The following is a 25,897-nucleotide window of genomic DNA, read 5'->3' as shown; positions in this document are numbered from 1 at the left end:
GCTTTGCTTATGAGAACCACTTGAATTACTACTATTTGAATCACTACAAGTTATTATCCTCTATATAGTGACATTGCATACTGATTAAAACTATTTATATTTGTAGATTTACCCTCTCACATGTTGTCAGCCATTGCTGAATTGCAATCAAATGAGAAAACTGTTCAGTGTTTGCCTCAGTGTCATGTTCCAGTATATTATGAACTCCCAGTCAATACTTTATATTTTTAAAAACCACAAAAGGCTACAGAAAGATGGCTTCCCTAGGATCATCTGACTTCTCTTGTGAATTGAAACACCCCCTGTCTCAAGAGGGAACAAAAGGAATTTTCCAGACTGATGTTGATGCAATGCCTTGTCCCTGAAACTAATTCAAAAGGGTAACTTCAAATTGAATGGGTCATTCAATTAAAAATAAACCAGCCGTCTCAAACTCTCCAGGTGTGAACATCATCACACCTGGATGTATAATTGACCTGGGCATCCACCTAATTTGGAAAAAGGACTTTGGATTTCTAACAGGTCACAAGGGTGAGATAGCCATGTTTGTTGCCTGCTTTGATAACAGCAAGAGTCAGCTGTACAGAGACAGGGACCATCAGAAAGCCATCAAATCAGCTGCAATCAACTAAGCAGCCAAGGTAATAAACAGCAAAACCTTGAAAATGGTAGAAGGACTCTCCCCAACTTGATCCGACTTAAAGTTCACATGAAAGTCAACCTCCTGGAAATTCAACTACAAGATGCCTTGCAGCTTACTGAGAATCCTCTGCTTACAAGACCTTTAACTTCAACTAAAAGCATTAGCTCATCTAAGAAACCACAGGCCTGCCATGAAAGGGAGACTGAGACAATTATACTTTGTAATTTTACTTTTTTCTTTCATTTGTATCTAATCTTTGTGCAAGTGTGTTTTAGACATTCATTTTAAACTTCTGGGCCAAGTGTGGGATAATAAATAACCTTTATTTTTAAACTCACAAAAAGATTGCTGCTGGATATACTTAAATTGGTACAACCATTCTTAGGGTAAGAAAATACAAAGAAAATACCCCTCATATACAAAACATGTTGATCAGAGACAGTAAAAAAACACAAATTCAGTCTGTGACACTCAAACATAGAATCTTATAGGATTCTTCTTCGGCTTAAATGGAATTACCCAACACAGAACTAAGCCAAACAGAAGGTTTCAGTTTTGATTATCAGTCAAAGGTAAGTTATCTTATGTGACCCTAGAAAACATTTGGGGCTTTGTCATAGAATTATTATAGCACAGAAGGAGGCCATTCAGCCCGTCGAGTCATTGCTGGCTCTTTGGAAGAGCAATTTAGCACATCCCATTCTCTCACTAGCTCTGCAATTTATTTTTCCTTTCAGATGCTTATCGAATTTTCTTTTGGAAGCCATGATTGAATCTGCTTTCTCCACCCTCTCAGACAGTGCAATCCATATCCTAACCACTCACTATATAAAAAAGCATTTCCCCATGTCACTTTTTGGTTTTTTTCCCCAATCACTTAACGTCTGCGTCCTCTGGTTCTTTTCTCCTGCCAATGTTAACAGTTTCTCTCTATTTATTCTGTCCAGACCCTCAAGATTTTGAATACCTCTACCAAATCTCCTCTCAGCCTTCTTTTCTCCAAGGAGAACATACCCCACTTCTCTAATTTATCCACATAATTGAAGTTCCTCATCCCAGGAACCATTCTTGTGAATCTTTTCTGCACACTCTAAAATCTTCTCATCCTTCCTAAAGTATGATGTCCAGATTTGGACGCAATACTCCAGCTGAGGCCAAACAATGTTTCATAAAGATTCATCACAACTTCCTTGCTTTTATCCTCAATGCTTCTATTTATAAAGCTCAGGATCCTATATGCCTTTTTAAACAAATTCTGAAACTACCCTGTACCTTCAACAATTGGTGCACATATCCTCACAGGTCTTTCTGCTCCTACAACCCCTTAGAATAGTACCTTTTAGTTTACATTGCCATTCTTTATTCTTCCTTCCCAACTCTAATAACTTAATGCAGAAGTACAAAGCACATCTACCATCATCTCTACCTGTTCCACTAGACAGTCCATACCTTTTTGAAGTCTATCATTATCCTCCTCACAGTTCACCATTCTTCTAAGCTTTATGTAATCTGCAAATTTTAAAATTGTGCCCTGTACACCAATGTCCAGTCATTAATCATGGTAAGCTCCTTGTTGTTCAAGTATGTCCAAGCTGCAAATGATTTCATCATATTCTGTATGTCCATTCATGATTGAAGAGTCCACTGCGGGATCAGCATGGATGTTCACAGAACTGGCAGTTCATATCGTCATTGTTGGTGCCTGGGGAAATCTCTGCAGCTGCGCTACCTCTGGCTTTCCTCTGGGCACTTTGGATGTTGCGAGTTTGGTCTAGTTGTAAATGGTCCTCGAAATTTGCTGAACCAACTTTTAGCGCCTGCTTCAACGTAGGCTGGTCGGCTGCAGTGTTTTCCCAAGAGAAGTAATCTGCAATGCAGTAGTTTGTAAGGCTCTTTTTTAGGGTGACCTTATACTGTTTTTACTGACCATCTTTATGTAATTTGCCTCAAGACAGTTCTCCATAGAAGATCTGCCTGGGATTCTGTAATCATCCATGTGGGAGACATGGCCTGCCCATCCAGGTTGAATTTTCTGGAGGGTGGTCTCTACTGTTGAGGACAGTACAATGGAGGATCTCATTGTTTATGATTGTGTCCTGCCACTGAATTTTCATGATGGACCTCAGGTGTCTTCGGTGGAAATGTTCAAGAGCTTTGATGTTGCACCTATAGCGGACCCTGGATTCCGTGTCATACAGCAGGGTGATTCAAACAATTGCCTGGTAGAGTTTAATTTTAGACTTCAACTTAATGCCAAGCTACTTCCAGACATAATCATGAAGTCAACCATAGGCAGAAGTTGCTTTCTGGATACGTGCATGGATGTCTTCATCATTAGTAGCAACCCTAGCAAGCACACTACCAAGGTAGAATTTTTCTACCGCCTTGAAACTGGTGCCAACAGTTTGGCTGGTGCTAAATAGTGTGTGTCTGATGCTGGTTGAATCATAACCTCAGTCTTCGAGACACTGATTTGGAGACCCAAGATTTTGGCAGGAATCGAGAAATTATTTGCCATTGTCTGGATATCTTGCTTGATGTGGGCAACTAGGGCACAGTCATCTTCATACAGAAGTTCTCTAATTGCTGCCTCTGTGACTTTGATGGAGGAATGTAGTCTGGAGAGATTGAAGAGCTTCGCTGAACAGAACCTAATGTTGATGACTGCAGGCATGTTTCTGGTAGCTTCCTTAAGCAGTGCAGCCTAGAGGAGATTGAAGAGTTGGAAACCGCAACACATCCTTACTTTAATGGCGCTAGTTACTGTAAAGTATCAGACATCTCACACAGGCATAAAACGCAAAAACCATGCCATCATGCAGTTGGTGCAGAATTTTAACCAACTTGTTCGGACATCTTAGCTTGGAGACATAGACCAGGTTGACTCACTTTGCCAGAGGCTTTTATTAGGGCTATGAACAGTATATATATGATGAAGAGTCATTCGGACTCGAAACTTTAACTGTGTTCCTCTCCGCAGATGCTGTCAGACCTGCTGAGTTTTTCCAGCTATTTTTGTTTTTCTTTCAGATTTCCAGTATCTGCAGTATTTTGCTTTTAATATATATATGATGTTGCTCTCTACACATTCTTGTAAGTCATCTTGCTATAAACACCATATCAGCTGTCCCACAGTTAGCCCTAAAACCACACTGTGATTCCAGGAGGACATTGTCTACAAGGCTGTTTCACATATGGTTTAATAGGACCCTCATGAGGATCTTTCCTGTGATTAAGAGAAGATTTATTCCTTGATAGTTGCTGCATACATTTTTGATTTGTTCCTGTTTCCAAGTGCGGATTTTGTTAGCATCCTTGAGGTTCTGTGGATTTTTTTCTGATCCCAAATACTCTTGAAGATAGCTGTAAGCTTTGTACTCACACATCCAAATCACTGTGGAAAGCCGTCTGGTCCAGGGGTTTTATCTCTGGTTGTTTGATTGCCTTTATCACCTCTTCAATGGAAGGAGGAAGAGACAGGCAATCTTTCTTAAGCAATTGCTCAATTTGATGCTCACGCTACCTTTGCATTATAGCTGTCTTATCAGTGATTAGTTCATTTCCATCAGATGTTAGGATAGGAGCAAAGATAGTGGTCAGTGGGCCATATACAGTCTTCACCACACTAAGAATATGGATCATGCCACTCAGCTAGATATTGCAGTTCATCAACTTTTGCATTCTACCAGTCATTCTACATTTCTCTTAAAGCACACTGGAGATTGTGCTTAGCACTGTTATGGACTTTTCTTTTACAAGTCATTAATATAGATCAAGACATGCAGTGGTCCTAGAACCAACGCCTGAACCTTATTGTATACCTTCCTCCAGTTTGAAAAACAACTGTTCACCATTACTTGTCTTTTCCTGTGATTCAGCCAACTTCATAGCAATGCTACCACTGTCCCTTTTATTCCATAGATTTCAACCTCGCTGGCAAGCTTCTTATGTGGCAATTTATCAAATGCCTTTTGGGAGTCCATATATACCACATCAACCATATTATCCTCATCAACCCTCTTTCATAGCCCATCAAAAGACTCAATCAAACTGATCAACCACAATTTGCCTTTAACTTTTGATTAATCCACACTTGTCTAAGTGACAATTATTTTTGTCTAAATTATCGTTTCTAAGACTTTCCCCACAACTGAAGACAAACTGATAGGTCTGTAGTTGGTGGGTTTAACCTAACAGTTTTGCCAGCAAATCTTTAATTCCAATTTATCAGGCACAGATCCATTCTCACCAACTGAAACTGGCCCTCCCCCAATTAAATATTTTTTCTTTAGGTTGCTCCTTGCCCTTTGCCATAACAAATCTAAAACTTATGGTACAATGATCACTGTTCTTTGAATGTTCCTCAACTGCCACTTCACCCATCTCAATCCCCAGAACCAGATCCAGCAATGCCTCATTTGTCATTGGGCCTGAAATGTAGTGATGGAGAAAATGGGTTTGGTACTTTAGGCTGGAGAAGAAAAAAAAAGCCTCAGCTCCCATTCCTGACAATTAGCCAGCGGTTTCTGCTGAAAAATAAACAAGTGTGGATATTGAGTGAGTATAGGTTCAGGTTCAGCTGTGGCACCCTGCATAGTTGAATAGTCAATCAATGTATAGGCTTACATATGAAGAATGGTAATTTGGTCAAGAGAGTGGTCAGCACCTCTAATTCAATACCTCCAAGGCTTGTCACCACCTTGAGAAAAAAGGGAAAAGAAAATAATCCTACGGGAAGGTGATCTGGTAGTACAGACTTAAACATTCACTCCCTCCATCATTGGCATTCCGTGGTTGTAGTGTGTACTTTTTGCAGCATGCAGTGCAGCACATTGCTTAGGTTTCTTCAAAGCATCTCCCAAATCTGTAGGCAAAAGGAACATGTCCATGCATTGTACCTTTTTTTGAATTAAACAAAAAAAGCAGGAGGGACAATAATTCCCTGGTGCATTCTCCATGACAATGCCTTGACTAGAATTGATTTGATAACCAATTAGCACCCTTTTCTCAGGCAGTATAAATTGTTGCTCCCTTTGAAATTTGGCATTCTTGCATCTGTCCTGATGAGAGCAGGACAAAAAGCTTCAATAGCATGTCTCTTTTTCAGCAATGATATGACTCATCAGCTACGACAATTCTAAGTTTTGCTTCAAGTCGTGATCTGACTCCAGCTGTATAACAAAATAGCATGGTGTACCTAGGTATTCTGGATTCAACACAAATGAAGGGATTTAAGATTACTTGATTCATCTGACTTCCAACCAAAACAATTGAGTTAACATTCCATAGAGCAATACCTCCCCTCTAATCAGGTAAGTTTTATCAACGTTTATTGGTCCACTGGATGGAGTCTGTATGTTTAGGGGTGGGGGGGTGGTGGAATAAGCAAAAGTAATGTTCCTTGTTATCCATCTCACTGGCTAACCAATAGGGTAGAGCACTGTAAATTAAACCAGTCATGGAGAAGTTAGCATATCTAAAACACTCAATCCTGCGAACTGGCAGAGCATATGGTTTGGTGAATGGTCTGCAAGGGCAATTAAAAGAGGAGAAAAAGAGCGGGAGAATGAAACAAACAAAAAAATCTGGAAGAACAAGTGCAAATGAATTCTAAGCGTCATTTGACATAAGCTTAAATTTAGTGTTCAGTCGTATTTTATCCACTAAAGGCAAAGAGCTAACAAAAGAGTTAATGCAGTGAATATTGCCGGTAAAAAGATTTCTCTTCCAAGTGCTGTACAGTTTTTACATGCACCGACCTAAATGCTGGCACAGATGGCTTGCTAACAGTCAGTCACCACTGTCTCCGTACCAATAAAAAACAGCAGTCATCACTAGATTTTTTTTAAAAGAGAGAGAGAAAGAGAGAGAGAATTAACAAAAGCCCTATTTTACTTGGTCCTTTTCAAGCTCTTGGATAATACAGAAAAACCTGATCCTTTTGAGTGCATTTAAGGGTCAGAAGACAGGCCACATTATGACTGTCAAGGCGTGATGGCCACTTTGGCAGAAAACTTTGGTGGCATTTCAACACTCCCCAGCTTGATAAGCTTAGATCTACTCTGATTATAGGCCATGTTAACCTTAAACACACATGAACCTGGCATGTTGCTACCATTCCCTTTTCAAACATGACTTTATAAAAAAATGAAAGTCAGTTTCCCAAACAAGACTAATGACAGCAAATGGGATTAGAGAAACACATAACCAACACACTCACATATATTCTATATGTCTTCTTTGTCTTATTATTTTAACTGCTCAATTATTTTAATAGTTATGTCATTAGTAAATTAGAAACAGAATGAGATATAGTTCAAGTGAAAATTATAACATTTTTAAGAATAAATGAAATGCAATTTTTAAGGATGTGTTTTATGGCTGTCTGTACCAAACTGAGTTGATACTGAATTACTTTTCATATTAGCAAAAAGAAAAATGCTAACAGCTTTCTCAAAGTCTGGCAAGCATCTGGAAGTAATCCACTACATTTTGCTAATCATACAGGCGTGAAATACATTTAAATGGAATGAATGACACATTACTACCCGTGTATCTCTGCAGTGGTGCTGGCTGAGTAGTGGGTAATGTCTCACTCTAACAGTTTACATCAACATGTTAACCTGCAGAAATCGATGGCTGAAGATAAAGCAAATACAGCTAGAAGCCCAAAGAAGAAAGCTGAGCACTGGGAAACGTTTCTAAATGTTGGAGAAGTTTTAATTGGTCTCATCTAATTGATTATTTTGTGTCCACTGCTCTTGATACCAACCATTTCCATCACCCTTATAGCAAATCTAAAGCATGCCATGGGCAAAGAAAGTAAGTTGAATCATAGCAAGACTTACTGACAGTAAAAACGTTTACATTGCTTTTCTTCCTGTGTTCTAAAGGTGTACACTCATTCTGGGCTACTGTTCCACTGATGCAGGCAGCTTCTGCTGAAGAGTGGCTATTCATTATTTGTGATCCTCTCGTGATCAGGATTGAAATTGGGACCTTTCTGATATGTGTAGATCCCAGCTACCCCAGAAGTTGCAGCAATAGCATTGAAAATAGGGGAAAATAGAGGGATGCAATGATAGATTATTAAATGCTGTTCTTCTTGGGACATTTCTTAAAGAAAATATTTTACGCTTAATATTTACCAATTTTCTGTTTGTCTATTTTCACTTTGAGAAGCGTATAACTGATTCAGTAAAATTAAAAATTATTAGGCAGCAATTTTACCAAAATCTGAATATCAATACCCTACTTGGAGATAAAACTACCAAACTCACAAGCTTCCTTTTAATAAGAATGGCAATACTGAGAAATGATGTGCACACTTATAACCTAGGCAAAAAATGTTTGTTTTTATTCTTCTACAGCAAGAAAAAAAAGAAAATCTTCCTCGAGCAAACTCTCAGGGGCTGTAAAAAAAGCAACATCTTGTCAGAATACAGATGGATATGTGGCTTGAAATCCTCATGCTGATGTGGCCCCTCTTAACCTATCCCAAAACCAATACTTCACATCCAAGGAACCCTCTTCACATGAGCGATACAATCTCTCCTTGAGGTGGAGATAGCTGCCAACTGCAGTACACAAGTTCAACTTGACGCTGAGGAATCACACAAACCGAGTTTGTGAAGCTTCTTATTTTGCCATTTGTTTGTGCAGACACCCACACATATTTGGAGAGAGCAGGACAGAGTTGGGGAGTGGGAAAGGGATGTAGTTGAATCACAGTGGCAGAGGAGTCAGAGAGAGATTTTTTTTAAGAAAAGCAGCAGTGTACCATGTAGTGTCATTCACGCTCTGCCTACGATTTGCAGTTCACATTCTCCTTCAGCAGCAGAAGCGTTACGCTGGCTTAAGGGACAAATCAGACACAAAAAAAGACTAAACCCCACAGTAATGCAATTATCAGAACATTTTATGCCAGGCTGTTTCTTTTGAAGGAGAGCTGGTGTTCTTTGCTTGTATGCCACTGTGTCTTCACTTGCATCTAATAACCATAAAGTTACCATTATTTATGCTGCAGACGCACACAAAACACCCACTGAAATTCTGTGCTTAAAAACCTTTTGATGCTCAGTCCATGGCATATCGCATTTTAATGTCGGAATAATATTGAAAATTCTTGAAAAAAAAATCACTATCTGCAAACAAAAAACATTTCAGATAGATTTCTTCCTCTTATAAACTATGTTTTGCCTGTGCCTTGTTTCTCAGGTTTAGCTTTGTCTGGGTTCCTGATGGCCACCCACAATTCCAGTGAGTTTATTTTATAGCGTCTCTCCCTACTCATTTTTAATTCACGGCACTGCACATTGGACTTAACAAGGGGAAAGGCTTGAAAGTGTGCATTGAGGAGAAAAAGACAAAATGAGACAGAGGGGAGAACGTTCACACCCACTCAAGAAACTTCTGCATAATAGAGGAAAAGAAGGGAAAACAACCCTTGGTTGCATGAAGGCCAGCGAAAACACTACACCATCTGCACACAGCTTTTTTTCCCTCTTTCCCTTTTTTTTCCACCCAACAGTTCAAACATTTGTTCAGACAACAGAGTGGGGGTGGGGGGGTGGGGGATCTTATGTAAAATGGTTTAACAGAAACAAATCTAAAGAAAACAGAAATTTAATGTTTTGATACAGTGCAGCCAGCTGATGAATTCAAAGGGTGTAAACTTTAGTTATTTTTAAACCATTTAAGTTTAAAATCATTTTATTGCTGAATAATTTTCCAAACTTGAAACGCAACTTTGGTCTTTAAATCATTACCCAAAAAGATGTGTAGTGTTATATTTGTACATTTTATGTTTTGATCAAAATACATTTAAAAAAAGACAAATAACTTCATCTTTCAGGAGCCATTAAACAAAATCATTATTATTTTGCTCCTGAATGATTGTATCCAGTTAAGGTTTCTTTCTGCATTCTCACACTTTCAATACATGTTGAATAGCAATGTTTTTATTCTAAACTTTTGTTTAAAGATAATGGTAAGGTTTTAGTAAACTCAAAATTTACTTAACTTGTATTGGATTTTTGAATATATTCATAGAATATGTTGAAGATAAACCAAGAACAAATCCATGATACACGAAGTATTCGATGCAGATGAAAGCATATGATTAGACAAGATAAGCCACGATTCGAATATTTTTGTGTTGGTGGAATGTGTGATTTCTACTCCTCCCTCCTGCCACCGTGAGATTAGAGATTTCACGGTTACAGATCAGGAGCTTTTGAGGGTCAGAGCAAACAATTGCTACACAAACTATCCCCTGGTTATAGCTGTGTTGTCTCGGTGGGAGTCCGTCCCACCATTTCACTGCTCTGCAATCTGTCAAATGAGCAAGAAATTAGTAGAACTTCAAGGTTTCTCCCTCTTTCTCTATGCTCCAAGAGACGAGAAGTGGGCTTCATAAGCCAACATCTCAGATTCACAGCACAGACACAACATGTCATTTTTAGCCTCTTGAATCCTCATGTAATTTACAAAAGAGGAGGCTGTTATCCAATACCTTATGCTTTCCAACATTCGGCAGTCTCGCAGACTAAGACAAAATCTGATCAATTTTATTATTTTCACCATTTTCATCATGTAACTTGGCTGACCAATATTTTACTTTATTTATATCCTGAACAAAACTGCTAAATTTTTCATTGCTTAACTGGCAGCATAGTTGCCTTTGAGTATCAGATATTATGCTGGGTTTGATTACCAATTAAAACTTTTTAATAACCAACAAGAAACACAGCAAAATGAACATTAAATTTAATTAATTTTGCAGAAAGGATACTTTATATACAGTTTTTTTGTATAGAACAAGCTCTTTTACATATGGTCCATTTGACAAACAAATGTTTATTCAAATAAAAATCCTTTGATCAGGCAAATATATTTTAATTAATTGCTGAAAGATTTCCTGAGGTGGCTGATTTTCCGAGTCACCACCTTCCCAATATTTTAAATCCAGATCTTGAATTATGTTGCATCTCTGCCTCACTTCAGGTACAACAATTTTCTTAACCCCACCTACACCCCCACACTGAGTAGCAGGAAGAGCTCCAATCTGGAGGTCATAGAAGACATCTCAAATATCAATGCATGGAGAAGAAACATAGTGAAGGCGTTGGTTCTGAATGGGAGGCCAAACCACATCATTGTAAGTTTGCCTAGCATTTTAACAGAGTGTTTGAAAATATGACACATGGATATGGTTCTTTTCACAGGAATTCTTAGGAACATAGGAGTAGGCCATTTGGCCTGTCAAACCTGCTTTGCCATTCAAACAGATCATGGCTGATCATCTACTTCTATGCCATTTTTTCCCACTATCCCCATTACCCTTAATGTTATCAGCATCCAGAAATCTATCAGCTTTTGTTTTGAACACGCTCAATAATTAAGCTTCCACAAGCCCCCCACCCCGTTTAGAGAATTCCAAAGATTCACCACCCTCTGAATGAAGAAATTCCTCCTCACAGCCATTCTTCAGAGCAAAATTATGGTAGGAGATCATTCTGAATTATTCTTCTAAAGTTTCAGTTCTTAATTTACATCCGGTTTAAGCAGAAAACTATTCCAATTGGAAAACACAGGATATTATAGTTATGACATAGTGAGCTGATCATGAATTCAATGGTGTCATTTCCTGTATGTGAGACATGCAAGCTGACAACCATTTTGAAAACTCCATTAATTTTGTAAACCTGATTTTAGCTTTAATACTGTTATTACCTTTAATCTTGCATGGTCTTCATTACAAAGTAAAGCGTGTGAAATAGAAAGGAATTACTTATTTGATTTTTTGAAGAAATCTGGGAGCCCTCAGTTTATACCATTCTTCCAAAAAAATACCACACCAAGTCTGGTATATTGTGTTTATGGAGAAAAGAGAGCTAATTAGGACATGTAATATATTCAGCTTGTATTCAGACTCCTAATCAGTTAATTAGAATACAACATCAACATTTTAGTAATTTGGTTCTTTTTGGACAAATTCCCCAGAGCTGGAACTCTTACTAAATAACAGTCAAAAATATCACCATTGATGGCCACCTGAAAAAATAGTTACATTGAGTTTAGTCGAAGCACATCAGAATTTTCATTTACAATCCACATGCAACTATTTTTTGATTTCAATGGGCTGATATTACAAAAATGGTAATAATTTGGGAAACAAACATCAGAATTAAATCAGTACTTGTGAATACTGAATGATAAAACCTTGACTTTTCTGGGTACATACAAATGAAACAATCCAATCTAGAGGGCTAAGGGGGTAGCAAATATAAAATTTATTGAATTTTTGTTAAAAATGCAAGCAATTATAAATCGATTTAAAAGTACTCAGTAAAAACTCTATCTGTAAATGGTTTATTCTAAGAAAATGCCCGTTATGTAACTCTGCAGCATACTAGAGATGCAAAAGTGTGGCTTGTCAGAAAGGTTATTTACATGCTTTTGCATTTAACAGAATGCACTGAAAATGTAAGTGTCCATGAAAATGCAGTACTTAGTATTCAAAGTGCTAAATTTCTGAGGTTTATTCTGTAACAGACACAAGTAGAACAGATTACTCAGAAATCATTAGAAACACTAAACATGCTTATCAATACCAACTGAAATAGGAGAATATGGACAGCTTTTAACCTTTAACATTAGTTTTCTTTCACTTTTTGTTGAAGAATTTTTAAAACTTGATTTTGGCCGAACAACTCTATCACATTTAGTGCCGCAGCACACTATAATGTTGCTACTGTATGACTTGTGGTGTTAAAACTAATTTAAATTCAGTGGAATGTCTTTAAAACTCTTCTGACACTCTCCAAACAGAGTTCATAAAACCACAGACTTACAGCTAGGGACAAAGGTTCGCACACTACTGCAGACTAATTCCAACTACAGAGGGTGTATTCAATGCAACTTGATGCAGTTCTGAGAAAAAGATGTGTTTTGTCTATTTAAATCTCATCTCTAAACCTTTTTCTCAATGACAAACCTTTTAAGAGAAAACCTTTTAAAAGCTTTTTTTAAAAAAAAATATAAACTAAGGTTGTAGCACTTGATAGAGTAAAGGTTCAAAATGATCAGCTGAATCAACATCAGTCTTGTCTGCATTGCTGGGCTATAGTTCTTAGGGACTATTAAATTATTCAAAGGTAGAACACAACTATGCTTGATTAAGTTTTAATTTCATCAAATTATCAATCTCAGAGAGTGCACAGTCAACCATCCACCCAGCAAAGCTATATTTATTTGGAAACAGGAACTCTCATTACTTACTGGACTGCAGTACGCTAATCTACTGAACAAAGGTGAATTTGCGCAAACAGTCAATACTTGATTTGTTCTCGTTACTCCTGTGATACACCAAACCCAAGGTTGATTGGTTTAACCCTTAGTCACTGTTCGTGGCACTTAGTTTTTCTAATATCTGTTTTCACTCCTCAGTGGTAATGTACAGCAAGGTCATTTTGCAATTTGGAAAAAGTCAGACTGTGATGTTGAATAAGTAATCTGCAAAAGACATAGTAGAGTACATCCATTTAGAAGTATCTTAAAATTTTATTAAAGTAAAACAATTAAAAATACAAATATGGAATCATTATATAGATAGCAACAGATGTCCATGATATATTAAAACTATTCTATGTTTAATTGTAACAGTATCAAAAAAATTCATGTTATGAAATTGAAATTTTATTGTTGACTCTTCGCAACTTAAGTATATAATCTGATATGGTATGCATTATAAAAACCTTCTGAATCTTTATTTACACTATACACTATTAAATTAAAATTCCTCATTCACTAAACACACCCACACTCTAGACATTCTCATTCCCTGTATGCAACCTCACTCCATACACTTATTTATTCAGGATATCTTTATTTCATTATTCCCATTTATCGTGCACAACTTCACTGCACATGTCATCAGCCACTGTGCACAGTCAATCTATACATCACCAACTTTCATTTATATAGCACTAATGCAGAAAACAAGCTCAGGGTCTTCATGTAGGACAGAAGTTATTAAGCAATAGTGGGTGAGTTACAACATGTGACCAAAAGTGCAATCAAACAGATAGGTTTTAAGCAGATTTTTAAAAGTGAGGAGAGAGACAGGAAGGCAGAGAATGTCCTGAGAACAGGCCTAAAATAAACTGGAGACTTTTCAGAGCAAAGAGGGAAGGAGGTGCACGGGACATTAGAATTGGAGCACTGAAGGTCTAGATCGTAACATTGGAGAAGGGTATAATGGCATGGCGGGGTAACATCATTTGAGGGATTTGTAGATGACAACAAAGGCTTTGATTTCAAAACATATCCATGGATGTCAGCAAGGCCATAAGGGATGAGCAAGTATAACTTTGTATGAGACAGGTAACAGCTAATAGAATTTTGGGCAAGCCATACTTTTAAGAGGCTGAAGTTAGTGAAGCCAACAAGGAAGGCAATAGAAAAGGGGAGTCTGGAGCTAACAAAAGCATGCAAGGGTTTCAGCGGTACTAGCTCTGAGAACGACACTGAATATGCAAACTTTTACAAAGGCACACCCTTAGTCAGTGTGTGTAGCTTTACTCCACACAGTTTTAGTCATTGTGCACACTGCAACTTGATAGGGATGACTTTGCATCCTCCTTTCCTCTTACCCAGACACTGGACAAGTGCAGTGCACGTGAAGGGTACTGTGCTTGTCAAGGCTTCTTTTTACCCCATTTGATTTTTCCTGGCAAGTTTTTGTGCTGGGAAATGAGGGGCAGAAGCAAAAGTGCAGCTGCAAGCCAGAAAGCTACAGTTTTAGCTACTGTGATCTGAGAAGGGCCTGGGTGCAACCTCCACTACCCGTGTATAGGTATTTTATTGACACATTTTCAGGTAATGGGGATAGCCATATTGAGGATGTCTCTGTCTGCCTCATAACCATAGAGATGCTGGATAATCCAGGGCAATGAAAAGGAAGTGATGATCTAATGTATTAAGTCTCTATCATGTCTTCTCCATTGCACTTAACATCCCCAAGTTATGTTAGGGAAGAAAATCAGCCCTTTTATGTCCTTAATCACTATGCACGCCAATACTCTACACCTTTATTCACTGTGCATACTCATATCCATATATCCATATTCGCAGTGCGTTTTAACATGCCAAACATTGCAATTTACTTTGTGCATTTATTCCATATATTCTTATTCTATGTTTCACACAGCCTTACTCCTTCCTCTATAAATCTTTATTCACCGTGCACACCCTATTTCAGGCTTCCTTTGCCACTGTCTTTCAGAATGGTTGGAAGTCAATAGTGGTATCCCACAAGGTTCAGTTCTGGGGCCACATCTGTTCACTGTGCATATCAATGATTTGGATATAGACCTAGAAAGAATAGTACCAAAATTTGCAGAGAATATCAAATTAGAGGATATGATTAATTATTTTGAAGGATAAATTAGGCTGCAATGGTTTAATGATGAGATAGATGATTAGGCTAAACTCTGGCAGGTGGGATTCCATGTCAGTAAGTGAGGTGATGAAGTTTGGTTTAAAAAAATAAAAGCAGTAATTGGACGCTGAATTGAACTAGACTCAGCACCAAGGAAGAACAGAGGGACTTGGGATGAGGGCTGTGGGGAGACAAGTTCACAGAACATTAAAGGCACCATCTCAGGTTGATAAGGCTATTAAAAACAAAATTAATGTAATTCCAGGTTATATCACAGACGTATTGAATATCAAAGTCAAGAGGTAATGCTACCCTATATAAAACCTTAATATGACCTCAATTAGATTATTGGTACGGTACTGGAGTCCATTTTTTAGGGAGCATAGTGAAGCTTTAGCCTGCTTATCTGATGCAGATTCGCTAGGATGCAGCTTTGTAGGAGGAAATACAAATACAAAGAAAACATTGGAAAATTTGATACTTCATTAGAGCAAAGCAGAATTTGGAGTTAAAGATATAGTTCTGTTTAAAATTATCGAAGTGTGTGACAGGGTAGATAGAGGTACATTGCTTTTAGTGGTTGAGGGATCAACGATTAAGAACTGCAGATACAAGATTAAGAACAAAGGGCTGGAGAAACTTCTTTACATAGAGTTGTGGGGCTGTGAAATTCACTTCCAGGGTCATTTGTTAAGTCAGATACCATGTCAACATTCAAGATTATATTAGATAGGTGGATGAACAAAGAGAGAGTAGATATAGGCAAGCAGGGTGAGTAAATGTGATTAGAAGTATTTGCTTGTGGGAGGGTCAATGCCAATACAGACTGGTTGGGCCGAGTGGCCTGTTTCCATGTTGTAAGTTCTGTGTATTTTTACGTGCTCACCCATACTTAACACAGCCTTGGTCACTATCCACATTAATGCCTCATACATTTTTAGTTACTTTGTGCATTCTTACCCCATGCATCCTTATTCATTGAATGCGTCCTTACTCTCTACTTTCTTTTCTATTCGATGCCATTATTCAATGTATCTTTATTTATGCCAAACATCTTTACTCCTTTCTCATTCTTATCTACTTCAAATATCCCCATTCATTCTTATTCATGCTGAGTAGCTTTGTGCACACAAATTTCCTAACTTAGTTTATATATATTTATTTATTCCATGTAGCTTTTACTCACACCGAATGTGCTTATTCATCAAGTATCCTTTTAGTAAAAATGTTCATCTTCCAAGTGTAACAACAAGAGGTTCTACTTCCCTTCTATTAAAAAAAGTGTAAAAATTACCTATTCCCCATGCTTAGATTGGTATCCATATTTATTTTGTATATACTTGCACAAATAAATACCATAACATGGCAGGAAGACAGTCACTCTGATATGCACTGACAAAAATTCTAGTATCCCATGCATGACAAAATCATTGCGCAATGGAATTATTACCTAACTAGGTTATTATGACAAACGTGACTACAGTTGGCAGGTACAAATTGAAAAGTCATAACCTAACATGTATATCTTGAAAAAGTAAATAGAAGATTTTCCAATTCTTAAAGCCCCAATGATCCGATATAAAAATTTCACACAAGTTTCACCTATTTTTAAAATGAACAATGTAGGCACCTTTGTCTTCTAAGCTGGATTATTGTAATATTGAAACAGAAAAAAATCAAGGCGAAACCATGACACGAAAGTCAATCAGAGCTAAATAATTTTTCTGATGTTCCAGATTTAAATGTGGTCTATTGATGATAATGGAAAGAGGGAACAATGAGACTATGATTTTAAGGTAGTCAGATAACTAAAGGTCAAATTGATACATCATGACAGTACTTAGAACAATCCTTGAAATCAAATATTCCTTTCTGTCAGTCTTGAAAGATTTACTAATTACTGAGAAGCACTACATGCTATCTGCTTTCACTCACAGGCAGAAGGGAAAAAGAAGAAAACAAGACATAATTTTTCTTCGCCAAGCTATTATCATGTCATAAACACACACACACATACACAAAAAGCTCTGAAGGTACTTAGATATCTGTTTTCTACATAGGCAATAGATTTTATTCATGGCTTGGCTGACTTATCGCAGCCTGCTTTTAATGAGGTATAATAAGGAGAGCATTTTGTAGCTACACGGTTGTACTATTTTATCTTCCAAACAGCTGTGTCATGGCTGTCTGTGCAGGATAAATCATATCACCCTCCCTGCATATGCTAACACCCCTGTAATTACAGGGCACTTTAAATGAAACAAGGAAAAAGAAACAGAAAAAAAGCCTAAAACTGTCGCCCAGATTACAAGCAACAGCATAGACCTCATAATAAAGCTAGCCATCATTACAATTAATTTATCATAGGGAGGTAACCAAGAAAATGTGATCCATTAATTTGACAAGAACACAACTATTGGGATTAATACAATGACATCAGAGACTGGTAACCTCCTATCGCCTTCCCTCAACTGCATTTTTTCAGTCTATTTAAAATTGTTATGGAAATAAATTTAAAAAATACTTTAGGCCACACAGAAATTAATTCCTGGTCATAAGGGCAGTTCAATAATTAGAACTATAAAGCTGTAGGACAAAAGCAAGGAATGATTTGCTTAGCTATTTGAGCACAAAAATTCATTAATAAATAAGTGAGCTATTCACTGTTTCCTTAATTTCTTAAAAAGATGTTGTGATTCAACCTATATTATAATGGAGGAACCGTTTATTTTATTTCATTGACTGCAATGAGGCAGAAAAAAGGAAGAGGGCATTTTTTGCTAATATTTAGTTTTTATTTCTTCCCCACCCCCAACCTCATCTCCCTCATCCGTTTAGAACCTGAAGCTCTCACTATCTCAATCAATACTCCAAACGGCAATCTGTTTGGGGGTGAACAGACAGCCTGGTTAATATGAATGCCAACTTTTCTTGTGTTTGTTCCGCAGTTGGGCTGAAGAGGACTAAAAATCTTGTCTATCAGAAATGTAAATGATGAGCTGTCTTCCTGAGGGAAATGAATGAGTGCATTTTAGCTGGGGTGAATTCACTGGGTTTCTTGTGTGATTAACAACTCAGTGACCTGTTGTCCTTGGTCTAATTACTTTTAAATTTGCACTTTACATAATTATCAACAAGAATGCCATTTTTTTTAAACTCCCTCATTAAATTTGATTTGGAGCTCATGAATTAAAGTACAAAGAATGAAGCCCAATGTATTATTTCTTAAATTATAACAAATAAAAATGATTTACCTCAAAAGATTAACTTTTTTTAATAAAATAATTTACTTTTACTTTACATCTACTTTTGGCCAAGTTGCAAAAAAAATTTGGCATTTTCAGTAATTATTTCTTAGTACAGTACAATGATGAAATTGTATAAAATACTATTAAAACTTGGGGACAAAGAAATTTACCAGATTCTAAACTCAAATGGCTGCTTTGCTCCATTCAATGTGATGTTTCTATTTATTGAAAAACACAAGCAGCCACCATCCTTCAACACGCATTCCCCCGTCACCTAGCCAGCTCGATTTAAGGTGTTCTCTTTCGCTGATGTGTCTAATTTATCACCCCACTCCATGATTGATCTTTTTCTTATAAGCCCTGCGCCACTGCTGATTTTGCATTAACCACGGTCTTTTTTTTTGAATAAACTAAAACAGCTGCTTGATTTGCAGCAGAAGTGAAAGGGACATTTTAATATATTAAATCTGCAAGACTCTGTGAACAAACTGTAAGTGTTTATATTCTTCCCAAAAGCCTCCGAGCTTGTAAATGGCATGTGCCACATGCTAGGTGAAGCCAATTCTTTTGCTTTTTTTCCGCCAGTATCTTTAAAGAAACTGTTCCATTGTAAAACTTTATGATTTGATTCACTGCTGCTGTTAGGGCACCTGTTTGCTGGTTTTAATTAACTATCTTAGCTCCTGGAAAGTTTTTTTTCTCTTTTCCAGGCTAGTATCTTTCAGAAACTGGCTGGCTGTAAGCTGTGATTATAGCTTCAACACCAGGGCCCCCAATTTGAAAAGACCTCCTGCCTTCATCTTTGATCTCGGCTGCCAGAGAACTGCCGGTTGCTATTTTTCTGCCCTCTCAACACTGGCTCTGTCACCTGGCTCTCACAAAGGAAACAAAGGGATGGCTCTTTCTCTCCCTCTCGCACACAAGCAGAGAGACACAATCGAGCCACTGAATTATACTCACGATACACAGCCCACCAGAGCAGCTGCTACCCATTTTTCACAAAAAAAGGACAAGATACTTGCTGAATTTTAAAAAAAACTAACTGGCAAGCAACAGGCAAACCTGTTGCGAAGATCTGTGGCTTTTGAAAATATGTTATATTTATTAACACTTAAAAGATTATAGTGCTCATTACTTAATTTATTCTTTTAGAGACCAAGATGAGCATTTTTCAGTTTATTGATGAACTCTCATTAAAATACTGTAAATATGCTTTTCCTTCAACTAGCCACTAACAGGCAGGATTTGATATGTTTCTCTTCCCCCTTTTTTTGCATATGCCATATTTACACTCTGACACGGTCATTTTGCTTGGAAACGACTTACATTTAAGGGGTTTATCAATGACTAGCTTAGAAATGCTAGTATGGTGTTCATTTTTGAAAGATATAAAAACTTATCTTTTCTCAATATACAAAAATGCATTTTGTGCCAACCAATGATCAAACATTTGTGTGAAAATCTATAATGGCAACAAGGACAAATTGTTTTTATGGCAAAGAATAGCAAAAATTATTTTCCCAGTTTCATTGTTTGTATGATGCCAATATAAGGAGCAACAGTTGAAAACAATGCTAAGATATTCTTTACCTTGAAATTTTCGGTCCAATTTCATTTTCCATTTTAATATTTTCAACTTGGTGTAAAAATATATTATGCAATTCAGAATTTTTAAAACACATGTGGTAAAATGGTTTATCCATCATTTGCAGAAAATATATTAAGGTTACTTCATTCATAAATAATGAACAATCATTATGGTTTTTATTTTTTATTTAGCAAAACATGAAAGAATTATCATATTACTGTGAGAGAAGTGCTTAAGACTACAGTAATTGTGGCTGTCATTTGGAAAATACGAAATGTAGACACAAGCTAGCCAGGATTTTTAAACAGTGGAAATATATCAATATATAATTTGTAAGAAGCATTCTGACAATGAAAATTATTTGGATTTGAGTGGCAAAAGTGATTACAACTGTGTGGTGTAATGCTAGCTTGCTTTCTGACAGTAGTCTGCTTCATTGTATGCGTTATCATGCTGTCGGAGAGAGCTGAGGATACTGACCAAGTCTCCCTGGTGGGTTTACTGACTGAACATCAAGCTCTCCTTCAGCCTCTGTAGACCAGACACATTGCACAAATGTAGACAGAGGGCAAATGAGCAGTAATTGATGAGAATAAAGATGTTTTGCCAGACAGAGATAGTACCCCTACAGAGAAATGAGGCATTTACAAATAAAACATGGACCAGACAAGATAGGCGCCCTACTTTGCCATGAATTCTGCAACAAAAATTTAAATTGGGCCACTAACTGTGAACAGAACACTTTGAAATGAAAAATAAAGGTAAAAACATGAAACAACACTGCACAGGGAGTAACAAAATGTAGTACAGCAACATTGCCATCGATTGTTAGCATCAGAGGAGCCGTTTGTTTTTATCCCAAAGCCAAGACTACACGCATAGCTTTACACAGACTATGGGTTTGAGAAAATATCTGTCACCCCACCCCTCAGCCCCTCCATCGTATTCAGCAATAGTGATCACTGATTGCTCAGAAACGAAACAATTCCTGAAATGCCTGCCCCCCACCCCCCCAACTTTTAGTTAAACAAATGTTGGACTTGTTCACATGGTGCTGAGTCTGTGTTCAAAAGCCATTCATTATGTACAAGAGTACACAAAGTTTTTATTCTATGTTGCAGTGAAAGTAGCAAGTTGAATGTGAATGATTGTGTGAAAGGTCAAATAAAATCTTAAGATAAGTCATTAGATCAAAACAAATAACTTCAGATTTCCTAACTTTTCCACTTATAAAAAAATGGTTTCCTTCTCGTTATAGTTTTATTTATTCAAAGCCTTCTCTCCTTAGCTCAGGGTTGTTTTACTCTTTAGTAATATGTTGACTATTTTATTGGCCCTTTTGTAACGTCCTAAGCTGTACTGAAATATTAAAGACAAATATTTTGCTAAACTATGAAAATTCAAAAATAACCAAAATTAAACAGAAAATTGGCTACATGCAGGCTACCATGAGCTTCTTTTCACTTTAAAACATTTGCTCAAACCCTGACTCATACACAATACAAACCGTTTTTAACAAATGGAAATTCTGACTCTCAGCATTTGTCTTGGAACATTTTGCTAATCAGAAAGCTTTAAACCAGGCTTTTTTAATTAAAGAAAAGACAGATAATGTCTAAACCTCTTAAAATAACAGGGAACTGGAAATCTGTAGCATTTCACCATACACTGAGAATTTTTTTATTTTGAAGAAAAATTTTCAAAGTTTGTATAGGTAGCATTTTTATTTTTGAGGAATGGTATTTAAAAGAGGGGAAATGTTATGCTGCAAGTGAGCAGGTACTCCCTTGGCAGCAGTCTTGTAACAGATTTTTTGGGAAGAAAAAAAGAAAGGAAATCGATGGCACTTTGAATAGAGGTCGTCAGGGTTGTTGCTCAAGGAAAGTGACAGATCTGCGTACTAAGCCTCTGGCAGCCCCCAAAAATTCCATACATATTACCATTTAGCTGCAATATTTCAGACTACAGCCCTCGTAATGAAACTCCACTTTGTAATTCAACCATTTATCCTACACAGTCGTGCAATGCAATCAGTGTTAACTAAAAGTAGCTATAGCAATAAATAGTAATACTGAGACAGTTGAATAGATAAAGCTATAAATGTATAGATTGTTTAACTGACATCATTAACAATTTTAATAACAAATATAGTTGAAGAAGTGTCACATTACTGTTAATTTTTAAAAATCAAATAGCATTTTTAGAAGAATATCGATAAATGACCCACATTAAGCATTCACGTGCGATTGCTATTCTTAAACTAAAATTATAATGCAGATATTATTAATCACTCCCTTAAAACTGGACAAGTAAAGGAATGTCTGGTTAAATTTGACTTGTAAGTAAGCTAAATTGCTGCTTGAATTTTCCAGAAAAACGGTGATATAAGTTTCAGCAAAGTTACTTGTAACAAATCAGGCTTGTAATTTTTAATGCAATTGTTTTTTTTAAATCATCCACAAAATGGACACATTTAGTCTCTCATCTTGGTTGAAAGATCAAAAGAATTCCTAAAACTAAAGCAGATGGTTTGGAATATCGAAGAAGAGGTTTAATGTTGCTTTTATATGAAGCAACGGCTTTGGGCGTGTTTTTGGCTGGATACACTTTACAGATGTCAAGCAAGTCAGCATCTATAAAATCAGTTTTAAAATAACGTATATATCTTGGATAAAAGTGAGCTATTTGAGGGCTATTGTAACCATTTCCTCAACCATCATTTTTTTCCTGTGCATTCTTATTTACAATCATATAAAGCTGCCAATGCATATGTATCTGCTTGAAAGACGTCCTTAATCCAGCTGCATGCAATTTAATACACAGCATAGGGTGAGGTAGTGTTTTTTACTGTGTCAACTCACACCTCAGCCTTATAACAAATGGCATAGTGTTAAAGGCCAATTGTCTTTTCTCTTATCTCCTTCGCACCTCAACATTCATTCCAACAACCTTCAAATCCTTTTTGCTACACCACAGGCTTAAAGACTGGGGCTGTATAATACCGGCTCTCAGCAAATGCTCAAAGCCGAACCACTACTGCCTTCTTCCTCTCGATTTTTCCATATTAGTGGCTGTCATTACCATAAGAAGAGGTAGAGGAAAAGAGGGGAGGGAAACACTTAAAGAAATGTGAAAGGGATGCCAGTTGAAAACCAGTGGGGAGAACTGAAAAGATCAGCCTTTTCACATCTGGTTAAGTACTGCAAAACACCCCGTTGTCCATATGATTATGAAGAACGTCCTTGCTAAAGTTTATTTGCAGCAAGAAAAGAATATTACCATATATTTCAATCTGTGCCACTTCCCATATCATTTGTCATCCCATATACCCTTGCTCCAATTTGTTTGCCCAATAAATCAAAAGAAATTTATGAAGAAGAAAAGCAACCAGGTTGGTCCTGTCAGGAAGGAAGCAAAGACATCCATGTTTTGTTGTTTTAAGGGTTTTTTTGTTAACTGCTCAGGAAGGAAGATAGGGGCCTGGATTCTGACTCAACGAGTTCAGATTAATCACTCATTCTTTACCATAATGTAGCCCTACTGAGTTACTTGCTACAGTCTAAACTTTTAAAATCAGCTTTATGCATCTTTTTGTATTTTCATCCATCTCTCCAACAACCTTGTAGTTCAATTGCTTGTTACTCACATTGTTACACTTTCCTTTCACTTTCTGCCTGTCTTTTTCAATTCTATTATTATTCTCACTTTTTTTTCTTGTTTCCCTCACCGCCTCTTACTCTTTCTTCAACCAAAACAAACAGTAACAAAAGTCAGTAGCTTCCCACAGCTGAAGCTTGTTAACTTATCACCCATTATCACCTCATCCTCTAAGCACCACCTTTCTTCTCAGACTGCTGGTGAGCCCCCACAAACTTCTAGAATCGCAATTTAACTCAATAAATATCACAATATAGATGCATTGAATTGTTTTCTCTCTGTTACAGTGTCTTTTTTCCCCAGGAGTTATTCAGGTTGTGGGGTGGGGCAAGGTGAAAATTGTCAATGATAACAAATCTTTCTTTAAATGAATATTTAAACCATCAGCTTCACACAGAAGACATGATCATCACTTGATTCTTTTGGAGGCTTTTAGTTACTGGAAGATAGAATTCTGTTTGTTTTTACTTATTTTTATCTCAAACTGTAGGCCAGTAAAAAAAATACACTTTCTAGCAAACAAATATCTGCATCCTGAAAAACATATATCCCCAAATGAAATTAGAGCACACAAGATGAAATGTGATAGACAAAAAACAGTAACTTTAGATGTTGCACACATATTTCAGCCTTTGGTTTCATTGAAAAATGACAACTGTTCTCAAAGTTTGTCACTTCAATTTTAAATTAGCAATATACATGTACTAATATTCAATAACATGTTCTTTCAGACACAAAATTAACTTAGCAAGCTAACACACTAAAATATGAAACATTATTCAAGAAAGTCTAAACATAATGAAATAAACTGAGCATTTTTAATTGATGTCACAAGTTCCGGGTGCATGCTGAAAATTTAAATCTGGACAATATAAAGCGCCCAAGTGAAAGGGCAAACACTTACATCTCTCATTTCGACTTTCTTCAGGGCTTGCTGAGTTTTCTCGGTCGGAGATGAGACCTGACACAGCAAAGACCTTTTTTCCAGTGTCATCTAGCTTCAGTGAACTGGGGGAACTGGATGGGAGCTGGGTTGTGAACTCATACTCCTTGCCCTCAGAGTCCGAAAACCTCAAATGGGGGGATTCAGTTTCATGGCAGTTCTTTAGTCTTTTGGCAGGTGTAAAGGCAGATTGGTAACTGTCTCTGTCTTCAGCGGAGGCAAAAGGTCGGAATGCCCCAACACCACTATGGTTCAGCATGCTGATTGGGGTACAGTCCAGATTTGGAGGTGCAAATTGATGATGCAGGTGCAAGAGCTGAGGGGGAAAATCCCGGTTCGGGAAGGCCCCTGGCACCCCGCCCTGACGATGGTACATTGAGGCAAAGGTATAGGAACCATTAGTGAAGGGAATGTGGACATCTTTGTCCACAGAGACAGGTACTCCAAAGGGTCGAGGCTGCTGGCAGGAGATGGAGGCATCTCGGCTAGCCTCTGCTGTAGAGGCAAGGACCATCAAAGCTGGTGATGCAAGGGGATTAGGGAGGTAGGAAGAATTCTCCATCTTGAAAGCTGTTCTGTGCAAGTCCATTGGAAACTCTTTGCTCGTTGGTACCAGAATTATATAATGACCTTCTCAAATGCAGGCAAGGCTGGCTTTATAAAGAGCAAGGTGACATCATTACCACCACAGCTTGATAGACCCTGTATTAATAGAGAGGACAAAAATAAATATTCACATACACACACTCTCTTCTCTCCATCTCTATATATACACACATGTATATACCCCATTACAAGCATTCTGACGCTTGTATAGATTAGGTACTATTTGACCACAGTAATTATGAAAATCTATACTTAATACACTCTGGTGTCAAAGTGTCACGGGCTTAAAGACTGACCCCAAATAACAGAACCTCTGCAGCCCTGTGATCAAAAATGCATTTATTGCTGCGAAATCACAGGAGGCGGCTACTGATTAAGCAATTTTTGCTCCCAAAATCCTGCCCACCAAAAAATGAAAGTAGTCGCTTTTTAGGTTTTCTTTTTCAGACAAATATATTTACCTTTTTGATTTTTAATTTGTCACATGGTTCAAAAATAAAGATTAAAATAACAACGGTATTGATTTACGCGGTAGAATTGACATTAATTTTAGTTCAGTTATCACTTTGCAAAGCGATCAATAGTAACTAATAACGAATGACAGCGCTGGTAAAAAAGAGAGAAAGCAGGACTCCAGCCAAAAATCGAAATGTACCGACACTAAATCATCTCATACTTTTCCAGTCGTCAGACATCAAGACACCGAAAACCCAGTTGCTACTTTTGTTACAACTATCAAGATTAATAACACCCAGCTCCGGATAATTAA

At 37.2% G+C, this 25,897-nt stretch overlaps 1 protein-coding gene across 1 annotated transcript in view; it reads right to left on the bottom strand.

Moving 5' to 3' along the window:
* The window catches only part of rnf220a (ring finger protein 220a), a 510,657-nt gene that overhangs the window by 484,093 nt on the left and 667 nt on the right, over nt 1-25,897 (bottom strand). Inside the window, exon 2 of the mRNA XM_041208059.1 lies at nt 24,484-25,224. Within this exon, the coding sequence (XP_041063993.1) occupies nt 24,484-25,111 (628 nt within the window). The 5' untranslated portion in view covers nt 25,112-25,224. The remainder of the gene's footprint in view (nt 1-24,483; nt 25,225-25,897) is intronic.

This window comes from Carcharodon carcharias, chromosome 16 (assembly GCF_017639515.1).
Source record: "Carcharodon carcharias isolate sCarCar2 chromosome 16, sCarCar2.pri, whole genome shotgun sequence".
Classification (NCBI taxonomy): domain Eukaryota; kingdom Metazoa; phylum Chordata; class Chondrichthyes; order Lamniformes; family Lamnidae; genus Carcharodon; species Carcharodon carcharias.
This window is presented reverse-complemented; position numbering and strand designations above follow the sequence as displayed.